General features: G+C 47.0%; 1 protein-coding gene across 3 annotated transcripts in view; it reads left to right on the forward strand.

The window, feature by feature from the left end:
- The window catches only part of RASAL2 (RAS protein activator like 2), a 770,134-nt gene that overhangs the window by 246,480 nt on the left and 503,030 nt on the right, over nt 1–20,624 (forward strand). For 2 of the 3 annotated variants that reach the window (XM_078642070.1, XM_078642080.1), the window contains exon 1: nt 110–898. The exons of the other annotated variant lie outside the window; for it this stretch is intronic. In XM_078642070.1, the coding sequence (XP_078498196.1) occupies nt 337–898 (562 nt within the window). In that variant the 5' untranslated portion in view covers nt 110–336. Of the gene's footprint in view, nt 1–109; nt 899–20,624 lie in introns of those variants that run through there. 3 annotated transcript variants of the gene reach the window in all.

Raw genomic sequence — 20,624 nt, forward strand, 5'->3', positions numbered from 1 at the left:
TTGAGCTTTTCCACTTCTCATTTCCTGACAGTCGTAGACAAGCGCCTCTTCGCTGTACAGGAAGTGACCGGGGCCTTGCGTGCGCCGCGAGTGGGGATTTTTCAAGTGTAGTGTGAAATCTGTCTGAGACTCAGTTGGCTAGTTCTGATGATCCAGAGCCAGCTGTTATGCAGAATCGTGGATCAGAAGCGGTTTGTTCCTGTTGTATGTGAAGCAGTTTTTGCCAATGGATCGCTGCTGGATCTCATAGCGACTGGCTTCTGACCTGTTTGTGATGCTCATGCAATTTGACAATTGATTGTGAGAAACTTGCAGAAGCAACAAAGGCTTGAGGTCATGAATATTTTTAAAAAGCAGAAGATCTGCACTCCGGTGTACCAGCGATCTGCTTCCGTACCTGCTAGCCACGTTTTAGGAGATGTGAGCCATAGTCTGAAGGATTACCAGGGTTGTCGCCACGTGAAGACCAAAGAGTATGTGTCCGGGCACAACACATCCAATCCACCTGGGAAGCTGTTACACACCTACAGGTGGCAGAGCCTCCCAACAACTCCCAGATTTGTGAGCAGTAGAGCTTCGCCATTAATGTTTTCTCCCAAGGACTTGGAGCCAAGGTCTGCTGGAGACCTCAGGAAAAGGCCACCTGCTAGACATTGTGTCCTGAAACAGCAATCAATGGTGATGGTGGACAACCCTTGTACTCGGGTCCAATTCCATAGGTCAGTGTCTGAGCCTGCTGTAACAGCAACCCCTTCTCAGCCAAGAAGGTCCGTCCTGCGACAAGTGCAGTCAATAGAGTCCAAGGAGGATGACGACTACAGTTGCAGCTTTTTGACCAGCCTTTCCAGTAGCCTGCAGTGGATACAGAGGTTTAGCGGGTCACAGAACGGAAATGCAGGTACGTTGCACTGGAGAAATGCAAAACTCAACTTGTATCAAGTGGCATTCCATCCCCACGGTCAAAACGAATGCCGTAGCTACTTCTTCATGTGGGGATTTATGGTCGGGAGGGGGTTTACTTGTCTATCACCAGGTCAGTGTGTCTATGAAGAGTTTGCACTTCCGTGAGACTACACCACTTCAGCCACCGCAATGCATCCTTTCACCTCCTTTAATACTGAACAGGAGGCACACTTTTTTCAGTAGTGCAAGTGCCATTCGGGTTAGGGACCAGTTCAACCTCTCAGCTGATGGGCTTGTCCTTGGTGCAAAACAAAATTTCTCCTGAATTTTGTTTCCTTTAAACTAATATCCTGTTTGATATCAAATCAAGGTTCTGCCAGGCACCATGAACAGAAGAGAAACCTGAGATCAACCTTGGCTCCACTGTTCATAATTCCTCCTTATCAAAAAGCGTTGCCTTGAGGGCAGCACCTTCTCAGTACAGACTTGCAAGCTCTGGAATACACTCCTAAAGAGAATAAGGACCATCGCAATTATGGAGAATTCAGAAGAGAAGTAAAGACTTACCTTTTTTCAAGTACCTGATTCAACTGAGTATCCTCTCACAGATATTCACTGTTTTTGTATGCACCCTACGGTTCCATCCTCATGCCCCATGGCCTACAACCACAACTGATATCATGCCTTGCATGGCGCTGGCCAAGTTTAGAGCATGCCCTCCTAACTTCACGTTACCAAAGCTGAACACTACTAGACCACTCTTTCTTCACTCACTCGTGCACTATAGATGTGAAAATTAACCACTACACTACTAGAGAAAGCACTACGCTACTTGAGAAAACAAGAGGGATGAAGGCACTATAGAAATGCTACAATATGGTACAATAATGTGAAACAGTTTTGTTCCATCCACAGGATACTGGGAGTTGCACACTTTTATAAACTCGCTTTATTTCGCTTGTGCCCCGCACACATACCTACCTGCTTTCAGTATTAAAACTGAGCTTTTGATAAACTAGTGTATCAAGAACTAGTAAGTACACTTGCATGGTTTATTGTATTGTCTAGAAGGCAATTTCTTGTAGAAATGTGCCTCATACGTTCCAATACGGACATTATGTGAAAACGCTGGGGGTGTAGTCAGAAGAAAATGGAAATAACTGAAATTGATAATGGTAAAATGAATTCTAATATAGATTAGGATTTGACAGACTGATGGACGTATTTTGACTGTAGTTGTGAAACCACCATGCACCTTTTTTGGTAAAGAATCTACTCTAAGTTTTAGTTTTGTTAAATGTATTTATTGGTACTGGAGATTGGCGAGTAAAAACATTTGAAGAAAAAAAAAGTAAAGCGGGAGCTAAATTTTGAAATTTCACCTTAGCTCACCTCCAACACTTAAAAAAATTAGTTTGGCACACCTGTGAAAAAATACTGAGAGGATGGGAAGGGGCCGAGGAGCTGCGAAGGCTTGGCGGCACTTGAAATCATAGTGTGAGGGAGCCAGAGCGAAGACACCTGGTCAAGGGGTATTCTGCAAAGGTGGGACGACCTAACAGTTTAGGTCTGCCACCAAACAACCCTGCCACTCCAAAGCTGAGGTAGCAACTGAACAAGTCCAGCCTGTTCTTTCCCACAGTTCAAGACCAACAAGGGTAGGCCTCTGATGTGGTCCCACACAATTCTGCATTGAAATCCAGGAAAACCAATGGTTCCTTTTACTACAAGGACCCTAAATGTTTCATTAAGACCCCCAACAAGCAAACATTCCATCAGACAGTGATGACACCAGGGTTTAATTTCCTCTGTTGACTTCAGGGCACCTGAAACCACATGGCTCCAAGTGTGGGCAGTGCTGTCTGTGTCCCATCTTCCTTTACTACAGGGATCCCAACTTCTGGCTGACAAATGGAGTTACTGGCATTGTCGGCGTGTGTCTCGCTGGGTTCTGCTCACCACGTAATGGGCTAGTCTCGCTCAAAGAAGGCTAGTTGAGGACGTAATCGAACACTGAAGCTGTTCCCAATTAGCCAGATAAATATGTTAAATTTAAGATTATGTGCAAGAGTAAGTAGTCTGCAGTAAGTGGGGTGCCAGGCACTGTGTGCCACCTTTGATGGTTTATATGAACCGGGCAAGGAGCACTGCTCAAGTGAGTAGCGCACAGACAACCCACGCCTACACCACCCATGAACAGCGCTTTACCGATAATTTCTTCATAACAAAGGGGCTTAAACCTGGTTGGTCACTTGTCGTAATAGCCGTGATTCTCAGTAATTACTGCATTCGCTCAGAGGATTGCTAATAATATCAGACATAATCTGATAGGATAACATGTGTGTGGTTGTGTGCGTGTGTGGTGAGCATCAGAGATTCCCCTCAGACATTCCCCTCACACTTGGCACCAATTCTGATTAGGGATGTGCCCACCTTTGTTTACCACAGAGTAAGGTCGTTTGACCCTAGATATCAAGTTGGTCAGTGTCAAAAAGCTGTTCAGTATATGGGAGTTGTTTGTTACGCCCGTTTCCGAGATTCAGGCCTGACCTCTAAATGAGTGGCGACTTCGTGTAAGGCGAAGTGACCATTAATTATTCGTAATGCAATAGCTGCGGTCTTCCCCCCTCCTTACATGTATAGAAAACGGCTGGATGCCCTGCGAACAAAGACACCGTGTGGTGGCCCATAGGCGGGTGAAGTTAAAGCCGAAAAGCAACCAATCACATGATGTTCTGTGGCAGCGTCACAACTGTAGTCGTTTTTGGCGCATTAAAGAAGGCGGCCTCGGTTCCACAGCTCCCCGCGCAGCCCTGCAGTGCACGGCACACCAGAGCGCGGGACGCCTGGTTTCTGCTGTCCGCTTTTGTCGCAGTATTGTAGAGCTGCGCTGCCACGAAGGGGGAAAAACACGAATCTCTTCAGAGTGGCGTGTGTGCGCGCCGGCGCCGCAGGTCCCCAGGCCCTCTTCGTGTGACTGCTTAACCGGAAAACATGTAGTGTCAGAGGCCAAGTGCTCAGAGCATGTAAAGGTTTAACAAGCTGTGATGTGGGTCACCGAGCTTGCAGTGACGCCCTGCAGGCCTGTCTTCCACACAGCTGACAATCCCTGTCCCTTCTGTAGCTGAACAACCCTGGCCCTGTCTGCAGTCCTCTACCTGCAGACTCAACCTGTGCATGCCGAGTGCTCTTCAACCAGCGGTGTCCAACCTAGGTGCAGAGGCTGCATCCATGCCAGATTTTCAGGATATCCACATACAATACTGAATTTGTATGTGACCTCTTCATATTGACAGGATAGTCTGAAAATAAGGTCTGGATCTGGCCCTTCTAGACCTACATAAATATGCACATTGAACCAGGTGCACAAGTAAGCTGTCTGTGTGGGAGCACCCAGAACGTACCCCGATCTGTCATTTGAACCTACCTGCCTGCAATGTGTGATTTAGGGAAATATGTACAACACAGATGTAGGAGCGGGTTGCGGGCCCCATTTCAGCTTAGAGAAGGTTGTCGATGTTGGCTTTGATATGCACAAAGACTTAGAAAAATAGTCTTCGTTTGAGGTTGTAAACATGCTTCCCTCCTTTGAAATACCTTGTTTTTGTTCGAGAGCAAAAGAGGCCTTGGCCACCACCAAAGGTAATATTTATCTTGATGTGGTCCCAGTAATGGGAAATCAAAACAACGTGGGCACCCCTTTTGCAAAATTAGAAAAAGATCTCAAATTGTGGACGTTGGATGTGCCAATGACTAATATTTTTTGGAAGAAGACTATTTGTAGTGGAGCTGGGATGATATATTCGGCATGGGAGAGACGTTTGAGCCATACAAGCAATCCACCTGATGTTAGATATAAAACATGGCCCTTTATGTAGACTTTCTAGTCGTATTTGTGAACACTGTACTGCACATAACTCACCCTCTCTTGAGGGGCCAACAAACTATGAAGCAAGTCTATAGTGGGGTGAATCGGATGGTGTTTTATTCGAGGGAAGTTTGGAAGGAAGCTGCTCATCATGCAAGGCCAGGAGGAATAATAGACCTTTAGGGTGCTCGGTTTCCTTAGAGGGAGCACTGTGGGAGGATTGGTTGGGCTCTTGGGTGCCACACCTGAGTAAATCATGCACTCAACGTGAAATGCTAGAGATCAGTTGGAGAAGTGTGGGTGAGTCCAAGGCGCATCATTCTTGAGAGAAGGATAGCTTGTTAATTGTTGCGATTAAGCTTGAAATTGGGAGGCATTAATAAGATGTGGGAGGAATATTCTGTTCCGCTTGCAAAATTTTGGTGACTCCATGTTACTCTCGTAACGCCGAGCACCGGCCAAATTCCACCATTCGCAGTGTGATGGAGTTTTTCTTGCAAAGGCTCCTGAACAGTAAGTTGGCGAGTGTGAGCAAGATTTGGTGTTCCCTAGCGCGATTGCCGGTCACTAGGACGACATCCGGCGAGATTTTTCGAACCTGGGCGGTCACAACTGTTTGTTGTCAGAAGGCTGCCGCTCGAGTAGAAAATTGACTTGAACCTCAGCAAAATCAACTTGAGTAGCTGCCCTCTGGCGCACCACGTGATGCAGTTCGCACTGATTTTTCAGCACGGGATGCGCTACTGGTGCTAAATCAGATTGCGAGCAGCGCGACATGCCTATTTCCGCCCATTGGTGAAACTCCGTAGAATCTCGCAGAGTTTTTATGCATCTCTGCGAAATTCTGCCCACCCCTAGTTTTAACACTTGTGGATCATTGAGTAGAGTCTTGAATGCTGAGCCCTAACAGAAACTAAATTCTACTGGTAAGTTTCCACAGTAACAGTTGCCATATAAATATTGTATTAATAAAATATTCATGTTCACAAAAGCGGAGTCTCAGGCTCATTGGAAGTTTTTTGGATACAATACCATTTTTTTTTCTGCAAACCTCAAGCTAGTTGGTTTTGGTAGGAATATATACATCGGTGTACCCCCTTTATTGTGTGACTTTCTCACACGTAATTGCATTATGCCTTCCTTTTCATTAGTAATTTTTTCCATATGCCTCAATGAATACTTTTCTATATAGGAGTAGTTGCTGTTGCCTGGTTTTTGGTGTGTGCTCTGTCTGGATGATACTATCTTGGGTATGCTCAGGACAGCATTTTGACCATTACTCCTTAGCCTTAGTTTTGCTTTTGACAGGAACAGTTGTCCTATGTTTGCAGAACTTTTCTAAGTACATTTCTATTAAATTACTAATTTTTTTATTGCCTTATTGCTAATTTGTTTAGCCTACTAAAGTAATATAAAATACCCTGCGGACCGTCCACCAGCATGGGTTGCTTGAGAGTGAGCAGCTGGTTTGTCACAACTTGTTTGTATGTCATCACACTTCTTCCCATATGACCAGGGAGGCACAGGGGTCCCAGTGATTGTATTGAACCATCTACCCATGTGAACATTCAGAATGACTTGCCTGAGACCTACTTTTTGAGTTGAGATGAAAAATGCTTTACCCATTGTTTTGCTAAAAAATACCAAAGTGGACCTAAAGAGCCCCCACCTATCATGGCCTCACCCAGGTTTCAAAATACGACAACATTAGCGATACCCTGAAGCTTTGACCTGTAAAGGACAAAATAGTATTAGTCACCCATTCTCAATAGTTCTAAGCTCCCCCCCCCCCCCCCACCACACCTATACCCTCCCTTACCATTTGCTCTGAAAACAAGGACCACTGTCCGTGTGGCTCCCAGAGGGCAGGCAAAGCAGGCAGCTGACGGCAGGTGTCCTCCAGTAGGCAAGGGTTGGCAGCACAGCACTAAGTATCCGAGCGGGTAGCAGACAACAAAGCGTCCAGGTTCCCGCCTCGTGTCTCCCTTTAGAGGGGGCCTGCACACTGCCGCTCCTCTCCACTGGAAACAGAAATGTTTGCATCACCCGGAAGAATTATGTCCTTCCCGTCATGATGCGTCGATGGCCACCTCCTCGTGACGGCACTGCCGTCCTGCAGCCACCACTACCCCAGCACCCCCACCATAGTCGGCGGCACCTTGGTTCATACTTGTATCGTTTTTTTGCTGTTTTTTGCAGTAGATGTTCAAAGCACCTCTGAGACAGGAATATTTTCCAATTTTTACTATTAATGGTGCCAAGTTTTTTCAAGTAGTATTGTCAACCCAGTTACTCAATTATTTAGCCCATTTTTCTTAGTTCTAAAGTAATATATTTTACACACACTATCTTGATTTTCTAAGTAGCCTAGCAACATTTTTTTTCTGACTGTCCCCGACAATTTGGGTCCCCACCTCATTGCCTTATGTAGATCAAGCCTAGGCAGCTCATGCACTGCTCTGCGAGGTATGCTGTATCTAGAATATGGACTTTGAGCACCGCAATTGGATCCTCTTTCTGTCCTTCATAAATGCCGGTTTTTGATTGGTTAAATAGCTTACTATTCCCTCCTTTTGGGTGTTTGTAACCTCCCATAGCGATTGCCCTCACCCCCTCCATCACGTGTGCTCTTCCATTTACAGTTATTTATGATAGTCTGTGAGCACTATTTCTTTTTTGTGTGGCTTGCCAGCTGCTTGAACAACATCACGCTTATTTTCTCTTGTTTATTTTTTGGTGCTTCTTTTGTATTTGCAGTCGTACTTCGTTGCCAGTCCGGCACCTTCACCATTATCCGGAACTCGCCCCCAGCACCTCTCCCAGGTCGTTGTTTGCCTGTTGAAGATGCAGATTAAAAAGGCATATGAAGGGGAAGGCATAGTGCTATACTATAATATTTCATAGCACTGACACCAGCCTACATGTAAAGCAATGCCCTGGGGCGGTCGTAGCCAGGCCCTGGCTGTGCACACACTGGCATCTCCTGATGTAAATATGGGGAGGGAGGACCCGGCGGCCTGCTGCTGCCTGTAAAATTCTCCGCCGCAGCAGCTTCTCACTTCCTCTTCCATTCCTCTCTCCCGTCCTTCTCAGCCCTCCTCCTTCTCCCTGGTATCCAATGAGAGTGTATGGTTGTACAGCTCCTGATTAGTCTGTCTCCTCAAAAACGTATCATTCTTGCTCGAGACTATGTTCCACATCTCTTCTATGTACAACAGACGTAGGGCAGACATCTAAATTGAGTCATTCTGGATCCAGTGCTGTAGCTGCTTCTCTGGCTTCATTGGTAATTTCCCCATTGTAAGTCCTCCAGACAGAGCTACAAGCATCTTCTCTGATCTTGTTGGTAACCCTTTCTTTCTAAGTCCTCCTGTCAGTGCTGCTAGCTGCTTCACTGGTCCAGTCAGTAATTTCTCCATTCTAAGTCCTCTAGGCAGTGCTGCAGGTGCTTCTCTGGTCCCATTTGTAATTCCTCATTCTTAGTCCTCTAGACAGGGCTGCTAGCTGCTTCTCAGGTCTCATCAGTAATTCCTCACTCCAAGTCCTCTAGACAATGCTTCAGCTGCTTCTCTTGTCCTGTGAGTAATTCCCACATTTTAAATCCTCTAGGAAGTGCTGCAACGGTGTCTCTGTTCCTAGTGTTAATTCCTCATTCCTTGGCCTCTAGGCAGTGCTGCTAGCTGCTTCTCTTGTCTCGTCGATAATTCCTCATTCTAAGTCGTCTAGACAGTGCTACTTGCTGCTTCTCTTGCCCAGTGGTAATTCCTCAGTCTTAAGTCCTCCAGACAGTGCTGCAGCTGCGCCTTTGCTCCCAGCGGTAATTCCTCATTCTTAGTTCTCTAGACAGTGCTGCTAGCTGCTTCTCTTGTCATGCCAGTAACTCCCCCATTGTTGTATTGCTTTTAAATTGAATTTTTATACTTTACACCTTACATTTTGTAAGCATGCATTATGTGTTTCTCTGGCGCTCAGTAATGAACTTTAAGTGAATCCTAAAGCCACCAATGTTTTGTTTGAACTTAAACCATGCCTGTGGCATCTTTGTGTGATATTGTGTTTCTCTGTCAGTTCCCCATAGCGACGCCTTTTTGAAAATAAGTTAATGATAATCGAAAACAGAATTTTTTGGGCCTCATAATTCAGTTTTACTTTCATCGAAACTTACTCGGCCAGGTGTACCCACAGAAGTCTTCACTGACCTCAAAATGCTGTATACGAAAAAGCCTAATAAGCACTCCTGTCTGGGTGCTAAACATCCTTGGAATATCAACTCTACTTAAGGCAGAAAGGATGATGGGCTTTAGAACCCGCCCACCCCCAACAGAATTTTCTTTAGGCGCTTGAATATTGGATATTACTGCGATCTGCAAAGGAGGGTATTTGTTTGCGTTTTTTTTTGGGCGTTATTTTAATCCCAGAGACCTGCACACTGATCAAGCAAGCGTCGTTTTAGACCACGCACTGTGTAGAAGTAACCTCTAGAACGCATGACGTGCATGCCTCGTGACAGAGACCCCTTCGGGAGTCGTGTGGTTTTAATGAACTTCAGCTGTCCGCAAGAAGCCTTGGGTGCCGAGCTCGTGCACGGATGTCCTGCTTCTGATTTCCTGTAGGTACTTGATCAGTACAGCTGGGATGCACACGCGCAAAACTGTACACGTGGGGAGGGCTGGTGCTATATAATTGTTAGAGCACCAGCCCTTTCCATGTCCACAATCAGCATAAGAGATCTACTCCACGGATGTGCTCCGTATTGCACAGGTGGCGTCGCCTCACACTACATAACCAGGGGCAGATTTACAAGCCCCGTACGCCACATTTTGCGCTGCTGTTGCGTCACTTTTGTGATGCAGTGGCGGCGCAAAGCCAGCGCTATGCTGCGGGGTATTTACAACGTGACGCATCTAGGGAGATGTCACGTTGTAAAGCCCTTCGCCACATGTGGGCGTTACGGCGCATGGGAAGGTGTTCCAGCACAGGAACGCCTCCTAAAAGTGGCTGAGTGAAATCTACAAGATTTCATTCAGTCACTTTTACGGCCATGCAGCATCAAAACCCTGTGCCTGCTTGAAGCAGGCGTAAGGATTGACGCAGCATGTTAGGCATAGGGGCACCCCAAGTCTTGCTAGAGCTGCGTCCCGCTTGCGACGCAACTCCAACAGTGCGTCACCTTTACGGCAGCAGATGGGTCACGCATCTGTCTATTCTTGCCCCATGGTGCGCAGCATTGTAAATGCGGAGCATCCTTGGTGGCACAAGAGGTGTCTGCCGTGACGCACAATCACTGGCACATCCCTGCTGATATGCAGGCATGCGCCAGTTATTGTAAATCTGCCCCCCCAGTGTTTTAAATGGAAACCTAAACGTGCCGGTACTCACTCTGTAGAGTTCCTGTTTAATCACTCTGTAGAGTACCTGTTTGTCCCTAAAAAGTGCCGGTACTCTCCCACTTAAATGCATTGCTAAGTGCTGAGAAGTGCAGGTACTCTCACTTTCAAATTATAGAAGTGCAGGCACTCAGCAGCGGACAGTAACTGCCATTTAAATCACTGGACATAACTAAACGGTATTGGCTTGGTTTGCACTCGTGGCTAAGGCTGGTGCTGCTTCTGTGCAAGGTGACCGCTAGGGTGGACGCACACGCTGTTGCACAAGTTAAAAGGGCTGGTACTACATGGGTGAAAGGCCGCGGCTCAGATGGACGCACGCCGTTGCACTGCACGCTTGGAAAGGACGGATGACGCACCAATAAATGGTAGGGGTTCTGGTAAACAGAGAGGTATTGTATTGCACGTGTGAATATGTATGGTACTGTGCATAGTGCTCACCCCAGGATTTGATATAAACAGTTTTTCTTCCAGTTAGTTTGAGTGCCCTCAAATACTCAGAAACGCTCTGCTCTCTTAATATCCCATGATGGCTCGCAAACTGTGCCAGCTGGGGTTAAAAAGGGCGCGTCACTTTGTTCTAACTCAGTTCTAACCAGGGCAGTGCCCTTGCCACCGATAAGAATCCCCCAAACAACCCCCCGGCCCCCGAACAAAGACGCCTGCTCCTTCCCTGTTCCATGGAAAAGTGGTGTCATTTGCCAAACTGTGCTGTGTTCCAGTGCTTTAAATGGGCCGGCACTTCTATTTTTCCATTTCAAGCACTGCTGTGTTCCTCGTGCCCACGAGTATCGTGATAGATTTTACCTGAACTATCCTTAATCGAGCAGTTTTAAAAAGAATTACACCCGTTTTATGAATTGTACTTGTCTTCAGGAAGGATGACTCTCATGACACACCTAGACAGATATTGGTGCCAGCTTCCTTGCTCCTGTTGCCTCTACATTTCCGGTTGCCCCTCCCCCACTGCCCTATCGAGAAGGCGTGGGTTCAGTGGTGCTTGAGTGCTCGGTGCCCCTTTTGGCGTGGAGAACAGAGTCCGAGCGGTGTGTGCAGAGACCAGCCCCTCTCCACTGCGCTCTCCTTCCCCTATGGAATGGCTGCGGTGCGGAAACTGGAACTGAGCCGCTTCCTACTTCATTCTTGGTGGTTCACACGCCAGGTGCCCCGCCAGCTCGCCCGCATTCCGTTCTCTCCTGGTGCCCCGAGCCGACTCCCTGGCATAGATCAGACCCCACTGAAGCCAGCAGTGGGCAGTGTGTGTGTTACTATTCGCAGGGACGCCCTTTGCTGTCCGCCATGTTGAAGCTGGACAACTGGCATTCCTTGTGTAAAGAGATCCACCGCCAGACCGCGCTGTCAGGAGGATCTGAGGCCTCGGGTGTGAGGATTGCATTGCGGGTGTGTGTAAATAGACTGCCCCGGCAGTACCGCGTTGTTCATCACAGTCCTGAGGGTTCTGAAGAGGAGATGAGGCCGTGATGCTTTGCACGCCCTGCCGGCTGCCCTGCACGCACTGCTCCACGTGAGCTATTTGCTGCTCTACACACATGGCTACATACAGATGCACTGCTTGCTGCGGTTCACACACTGCTCCACATGCAGTGCTTGCTGCTCCACACACACTGCTCCACATGCACTGCTTGCTGCGGTACACACACTGCACTGCTTGCTGCTGTACACACACTGCTCCACATGCACTGCTTGCTGCTGTACACACACTGCGCCACATGCACTGCTTGCTGCTGTACACACACTGCGCCACATGCACTGCTTGCTGCTGTACACACACTGCGCCACATGCACTGCTTGCTCCTGTACACATACTGCGCCACATGCACTGCTTGCTGCTGTCCACACACTGCTCGACATGCACTGCTTGCTGAGGTACACACACTGCTCAACATGCACTGCTTGCTGCTGTACACACTCTCCTCCACATGCACTGCTTGCTGCGGTACACACACTGCGCCACATGCACTGCTTGCTGCGGTACACACACTGCTCCACATGCACTGCTTGCTGCTGTACACACTCTCCTCCACATGCACTGCTTGCTGCGGTACACACACTGCGCCACATGCACTGCTTGCTGAGGTACACACACTGCTCGACATGCACTGCTTGCTGCGGTACACACACTGCTCGACATGCACTGCTTGCTGCGGTACACACACTGCTCGACATGCACTGCTTGCTGCGGTACACACACTGCTCGACATGCACTGCTTGCTGCGGTACACACACTGCTCGACATGCACTGCTTGCTGCGGTACACACACTGCTCGACATGCACTGCTTGCTGCGGTACACACACTGCTCGACATGCACTGCTTGCTGCTGTACACACACTGCTCCACATGCACTGCTTGCTGCGGTACACACACTGCGCCACATGCACTGCTTGCTGCTCCACACACACTGCTCGACATGCACTGCTTGCTGCGGTACACACACTGCTCGACATGCACTGCTTGCTGCGGTACACACACTGCGCCACATGCACTGCTTGCTGCTCCACACACACACTGCTCCACATGCACTGCTTGCTGCTGTACACACACTGCTCCACATGCACTGCTTGCTGCTGTACACACACTGCGCCACATGCACTGCTTGCTGCTCCACACTCACTGCTCCACATGCACTGCTTGATGCGGTACACACACTGCTCGACATGCACTGCTTGCTGCGGTACACACACTGCTCGACATGCACTGCTTGCTGCGGTACACACACTGCTCGACATGCACTGCTTGCTGCGGTACACACACTGCTCCACATGCACTGCTTGCTGCTGTACACACACAGCTCCACAGGCACTGCTTGCTGCTGTACACACACTGCGCCACATGCACTGCTTGCTCCTGTACACACACTGCTCCACAGGCACTGCTTGCTGCTGTACACACACTGCGCCACATGCACTGCTTGCTGCTGTACACACACTGCGCCATATGCACTGCTTGCTGCTGTCCACACACTGCTTGCTGCTCCTCACACACTGCTTGCTACTCCACACACACTGCTCGACATGCACTGCTTGCTGCGGTACACACACTGCTCGACATGGACTGCTTGCTGCGGTACACACACTGCTCCACATGCAGTGCTTACTGCTCCACACATACTGCTCCACATGCACTGCTTGCTGCTCCACAAACACTGCTCCACATGCACTGCTTGCTGCTGTACACACACTGCGCCACATGCACTGCTTGCTGTTGTACACACACTGTGCCACATGCACTGCTTGCTGCTGTCCACACACTGCTTGCTTCTCCACACACACTGCTCCACATGCACTGCTTGCTGCGGTACACACACTGCTCGACATGCACTGCTTGCTGCGGTACACAAACTGCTCGACATGCACTGCTTGCGGCGGTACACACACTGCTCCATATGCAGTGCTTGCTGCTCCACACACACTGCGCCACATGCACTGCTTGCTGCTGTACACACACTGCGCCACATGCACTGCTTGCTGCTGTACACACACTGCGCCACATGCACTGCTTGCTGCTGTCCACACACTGCTTGCTGCTCCTCACACACTGCTTGCTACTCCACACACACTGCGCCACATGCACTGCTTGCTGCGGTACACACACTGCTCGACATGCACTGCTTGCTGCGGTACACACACTGCTCCACACGCACTGCTTGCTGCGGTACACACACTGCTCGACATGCACTGCTTGCTGTGGTACACACACTGCTCCACATGCACTGCTTGCTGCGGTACACACACTGCTCTACATGCAGTGCTTGCTGCTCCACACACACACACACACTGCTCCACATGCACTGCTTGCTGCTGTACACACACTGCTCCACATGCACTGCTTGCTGCTCCTCACACACTGCTTGCTACTACACACACACTGCTCCACATGCACTGCTTGCTGCGGTACACACACTGCTCAACATGCACTGCTTGCTGCTGTACACACACTGCACTGCTTGCTGCTCCACACACACTGCTCCACACAGCGTCGGATTGGTAAAACGGGCATTCGGGCAATTCCCGAGGGGCCGGTGTCCGAGTGCTGCTGTGGGCTGCTTTTTTGAGCAGTCTGGGGGGCAATTTGGGCGCTGTCTCTATTGTTCGAACTGCCAGCGGCCCAGTAGGTATCTGAGTGGCCCTTCTATAGGCAGATGGGCGCTCATTACCTCCGTTTAGCAAGAGGTGTCACTCCCTTTGTCTCGCTGGCCGGCCCATTAATGTATGCACATACTGAGCGGGGGCACGGGGGCCTGAGTAGAAGTGGCCTCACTTGTTCCCAGGTGTATTTCAGCAGTGTAAACTAACGTGTACATTTTTTTCCCCCCCATAAGCCCCCCCCCCCCCTCATTTTTTTAATAAGATTATGCCGAAGCAGTCATTTGAGGAGTGTTTATGCAAATGTGGGCCGATTTTTCGTTTTTGCGTCCCCGGGCCAATTTTCAATCTCAATCCAACCCTGGCTCCACATGCACTGCTTGCTGATGTACACATACTGCTTGACATGCACTGCTTGCTGCTACACGCACACTGCTCCACAGGCACTGCTTGCCGCGTCACACACACTACTTTCAGCTGTACACACACTGCACTGCTTGCTGCTGTACACACACTGCACTGCTTGCTGCTCCACACACACTGCTCCACATGCACTGCTTGATGCACCATACACACTGCTTGCTGCGCCATACAATGCTCCACATGCTCTCTAGTGGATTGCGGACTGCTCTGCGTATACTGCACACTGTTGTGCATTAGTTCACACCATGTGCAGTGCTGGCTGCTATGCATGAATCTTTACCTTTTTGGTTGAAGCAGCACGCTGTGCAGTGTTTCTGCTCTGCATATATCTGCACCATGTACAGTGCCGCTGCTCTGCATTGTGAGCATCATTGCTTCCGGTGCACACAGCCAATGCACATGGATTGCTGGCTATCCCTGAAGGTGCAGATGGTATGCTTCCTGTCGGAGTGACTCAACAGCAGCTCTCTTTATATGGCGAGTGAAATTGTTTTGCTTAATTGGAATCAACAAGCACACAAACTAATATATTTACATTTAAACAAGCTTTGATGGAAGCCTAAATGAGGATCGTAGTTCTGCTGCTTTTAAAGACACTCGAGGTGTTAGATCACTGGGTTTATTCTTAAAAAAGCATTGGCAAAGCGAATAGATCTGGCTTTAATGTGCTAATGCATTCACAAATGCTGTTTACATGTTCTGCATGCATAAATGCTGCTCATCTCATTAGCCCCTTCGCCGTGGCGTGAATTTCGTTGCGGTACGAAGGGGGGCGGGGTTGGGCGTGGCGCTCAGGTACTCATGATGGATCCTGGCCGTCATAAATCACGGTGGGCGTGTGCTCATGACGGTCGGAAGCCGTCAGAAGTCCGCCCACTGATTAATTCTCCCACACAGGCGGGGAAATAACCACGCGTCGGTGGAGCGGCAACGTTCAGACGGCTCCCGGCCTCATAAGCACATATCTACTGTGACTCATGACGGCCGGGAGCCGTCATGAGCACTGAAGGAGTTAAAGCCAGCCCTATTGGCTTTGCGAGTGCCAGGGAAAAAAGTAGCAAAATTAATATATCACATAAAGCATATAAATTAATGAAGGTGACCGTGTGCTGTTTGAGTATATACTCTTCTGATGTAAAATAGTCCCTCTTGCATTCTACTGGCCGTACTTCCTAGATGGTGGAATAACACAGCAAACGTTCTAACCTACGGGACTACGAGCCGGGTTGTTTGCGGAGGCGGCTACATCTGGCATTTTGCAAAACTTAGCCGTAAAACTAAAAATAAGTGAGATGCCTCCGACAAGTTGAGAGAAAAAACAGAAGCCAGCCAAAGCACATTAAGGGAATACTTAGGAGTTGCGCCTGACATCCAGAAGAAAAGTCGTATTCAACATACCAACCAGTGAAGGGTTGCAGCCCAACTCAACTTCCGTACTATTAATTCGATTGTCAACAGTTTAAGCGTTACTGGGAACGTGTCTTTGTGTACGAATTGTCAACACGAAGTAATAATCGAAGTCACGATCCACCCTATTTTTGGTACAAGGATATCCATGCAGAGTTTATAAATTTCTTTGGAAAGATCGTCTGTTCTGCAAAAGGTCCTGAGGAAGGTGGTCTCAACCCACCGAAACGCGTCAACCTTACGTAGTAGTGTCGCGCATCAACTAGCGATCTTCCAGACACAGAATAAGGAATGAATGTAGAATGTATGAGAGAGGATGCATGAGGTTTTTGTGAGAGTGAATTAGATTCTTTTCTCTGTATGGTATTTGTATGTTTTTTATTGTTCAAATGATGAATTATATGTTTTGTAAAATGATTGCAATGAATTTAAAGTAATATTGGAAAGAAAAAAATAAGAAACTTATCTTACTAAAAAAAGAAATAAAAATCACACATGTGAAAAAAATACATGCTGTCACCTTGTGTTGAAGGACTATGTTGAAAATATAAAAGTTGTAATCTTGAGAATGATTTAGGTCATGAGGGAATATTGCTTGTTAATAACACAGCAAACAGCCAACAGAACGAGTTGAGAGGGCAATACTCAACTTAAAGAAGCCAAAGCCCATGCTATATATGTATTAAAGAATTACTAGCAATAGGTCATGCAGACAGCTCTGCTGTCAAGCAAGACTTAAAAATGGCACAGGAAAGTAAATAATTGGGGAGAACTTAAGTTTGACTTCGTCATAGAAATCATGTTTTTAACAACATTACACACTGAGATTTGTTGTCCAGGTTTACATTACTTGAAGTATTTAGACTCAAGATTACACTGGACTGTAGGAGAAAACAAACATTTGCAATGCAATAGGTCTCGCATTTACGAAACTCTTGTAAATGCAATTCCTATTGCATTGCAAATCCTTGTTTGTAAAAGCTCTCCAGGCTGCGCTTTCCACTTTAGTGACCGCTACGTCCCTTTCCTTAGATGCGGCTCGTCTAAGGACGCGGCTGCCATTAAAGAGAAAGTGTGGTATGGGGCAGTTAAAAAAAAAAAAATGAATAAATCTTTAAAAAAAAAAATATATATATATATGCGGCAGAGTTCGGTGCCGCAAATAATTCAAAGGCTCGGCCACCACGTGCAATGTGGAAAAAAATAAAGCGTTGTGCGAGAGCGTGTCCTGCCATTCAACAAAATAGTGCTCGAAGCCTGTAATAGTCTACTGAGTAACAACACATGTAACGGAATGCCGCCAAGGGAGGTTACAAAATGAGACAAGCCGGTACTAAGGAGGGACTACTAAGCCTATTGACAAATAAAAGCCACCGTTTTCAAAGGACAATGACACAAGGCAATAAAAAATATGGGCGGAGAGTGGGCAGAGCTTCAAGTCCATACCTGAATACAGCACGCCTCGTAGAGTAGCGCATGTGCTGCCCAGGCTCAACCTAAAAATATACTGGAATATGGTGTCTCCAATAAAATGAACATCTGTGATAACAGTACATCAGCTTTGAATTGAAAACTTAGTGTTAGTTGCACAACTTTAATCCTTCCAAAATCTATGGAAGAATTTTAACGTTTCTGTGGTGAGACGGTGGAAAAATCTGGAGAAAAAGATTGATAAATTATATTAGTGTTTCTTAAATCATTTCCAAAAAGTAATATTACAAGTAAAACAAGTAAGTCATTGTGTTTAATTGTAGTATTTCTGAAGCTCAATAAAAAGCAAGTTCTGATGTCAAGGACTCAGACATCATCATACGTCTTTATTCGGTTATACCAGCCGTAAAATATATAAAAACAACAAGAGATTATAAAGACACGTAAACTACATAAAAAGAGACATTCCAAGAAACCATCAGATAAAACCAAGCAGTTGCAAAACGTTTAGTTACAATAATAGTTAAGATAAATTCATTTTCTTCGTCTCTGTTTGTTTAAAAAAGGCAATCATGAGTGAACAAGTAAAAACCTCCTGAAACATCGGTAAAAATGTGACGGCTGATTTACAAATCCAGAAACCATTTCTCTGTAAAAGTGGAACATGCCATTTTTATATAGGCTTTTTTGACATCTTGCAAAAGACAACATAATGCCTAGAGGTGGGCGGAATTTGCGCAGTCGCGCAACGCCAAGCTCCGCGAAACGGTAAAAAAATCTCCCCGAGTACGCAAAAGTTCAGCAAACACGTGGAATTGCTTGTTCTGCCCGTTCACAATGCTTTTTTCCTGTTCGTGAATGCTGTTTGCGTGCTCGGGGAGAAATATCTTGCAAACACGCATTTTGAAAGCACGAACAAGCAAAAAATTCAGCGGATTGCGGAATTTTGGGCAATTCCGCGCTCTCTGCGGAACGCGAAATTACCCAAATTCCACGAGCGGAACGGAAGTTACTGCCCAGGCCTAATAATGCCTCGTGCTTTGGGTGTCTGAGCCATTACATGGGCAGGGTGGTAAAATGTTGACCCACTCACCCATTTTGGGTATCGCAACCTGAAAATTTACAAGGTTCATACGAAGAATGGGACAGAAGATATCTATGTTCAGAGTTAGTAATTACAGAGAGATATGGCTCTCAGTCTTTAACACACATTTTCCCACTCGATAGACAAACACTCATGGACATCCGCGTTCCCCCCTCCCTTCTGTGTCCTGATGTCAGGGTATCAAAATCCCAACACACCTTTTCTCTAGCTTCTAATTGTTTGCGTGTACTAGTGCTTAATTTGAGTCTGTGGTTTCCGTTGTTCGGCACCGACACTTAATTGCCAGGTGACACAAGGTGGCGCTGTTTCTGTAATTTAAAGATTAGCAGAAAAACTGTTTTGTTATTTCAGGATACCTTAAAAATAACTACCTGCCACTCAAGCCATTCTTAAAGCTTTGGCGGCCTTGAACAATCTGATTTGTCACACTAGTAGCAGTGTCATGGTTAGTAGTTGTGTAAGTACAGTGGCAATGTGTGGTGCAAACTACGGTGACCTCCTGATGAGGGCCCTGGCAATTATTTATTTTTTACACACCAAGTACTGGTGTGTACCCCTAACAGAGTGAATATGTGCTCTCTGCATTGGGCCTTAGTTATTCCTCTTTCCTTTCTGACGATTTCCACGCTGTCCCAGCTTGGACATTCAGGAAGCGACGGAAAATGTAAAAAATCAACATAACACTCTAAAATCTGTGTTTTCCATAGAAAAACCTGTTCCTCACCGTGTTGTGCACACCGGACTGTTCTCCTCTATTGCAACAGTAGCGAAGGGAGACTGGACCAAGCTCACCGATGGGGGCTGTTATCCTTTTAAAATCCTCTTGGCTGGTATGAGAGGCAAGGTTCATTGAAGGCGCGCAAAGCCCAGTGTCCTTTGCAGTGGCATTGAAAGTGGTTTGCCCTGAGGAAATTGCCTGATAGATACCAAGGCAATGAAACATGTCGGCTGTAAGTGGGGTGTGAATCGATTGGTAGTATTCACATCTCCCTTTTTTATTGTTCATATATATATACAGTATGCAACAAGAAGGAACACCATTAAAGAAATTGTCCCAGTTGCAGAATTTATTATATGTTAATTGTTAAATGTTGTATGTTGTGTTACATATAATTTGTGTTCACTGCACCACTCACAGTCTTTTCTTTGGGTTTAGGACACGTTTCCGTTGTAGCTTGATGGCACCAATGATGATAACAGGGCCATCCTGATGAGTACCAGCCAGGGGCCCCATTGGTGGTGTGCCCGTGAGGTGCCATCTCGCTTTCTCACCTTTTTTCTGTCGTTACACTAGGTGAATGTGGGTTTTGTACTTGTTTAAGTCTGTCTATCAGAGTTGGGCTATTTTTAAACAGTGGCAGCAGACTGAGACATCCCATACTCTAGATTTATTGTAAGAAGAGAGGCATGTTGTAATTTATGTACAACCAGCGATGCCTGCAGATCTCTATATGGTATGATAACTGCCTTGAACACTAGGACAATAGTAGTTTGTTGACTTATTGAGTGGAGGGCGTCCTAGTTGTTTGTTTCCCTCTTTGCTCCTATCTTTTTCCCAAGGTTCAATGAGCACCATAGGGCTTTGCGCCCGGTGCTACTGCACCTGCTGCGCTAATGGTAGCTACGTCTGGTTCCTTGGGAAAGTGAGTACTTGTTGCGGTCAATAGGCAAGCAAGTGGGTGATGTTGCAGTACTGGGGGCCAATACCGATAAGAAGGGGTTGTGAGTAGAGATGGCGTATTAGAGCGTCTATAGAGGGGGAAAAAACGTGGAGAGTACATAGTGTATTACTTGCAGTGGAAACTTTTCTGGCGTTTCTGGCGGAGGGATATTAGTGGAGATGGTATTTTGAGCATTTCTAGCCGAGGTCGAAGCAACTTAGGTGAATGAATCATTTAAACCCATTAGTTCTGGCTAAGTCTTCATGTCTTCCAAAATTAAAGCAAAGGCTGCACAAAAATGTGTTTCCATGAGCTATTTATAGCCACTTCGTCT

The sequence above is a fragment of the Lissotriton helveticus genome, chromosome 1_1, assembly GCF_964261635.1.
Source record: "Lissotriton helveticus chromosome 1_1, aLisHel1.1, whole genome shotgun sequence".
In the NCBI taxonomy this organism is placed as follows: Eukaryota; Metazoa; Chordata; class Amphibia; order Caudata; family Salamandridae; genus Lissotriton; species Lissotriton helveticus.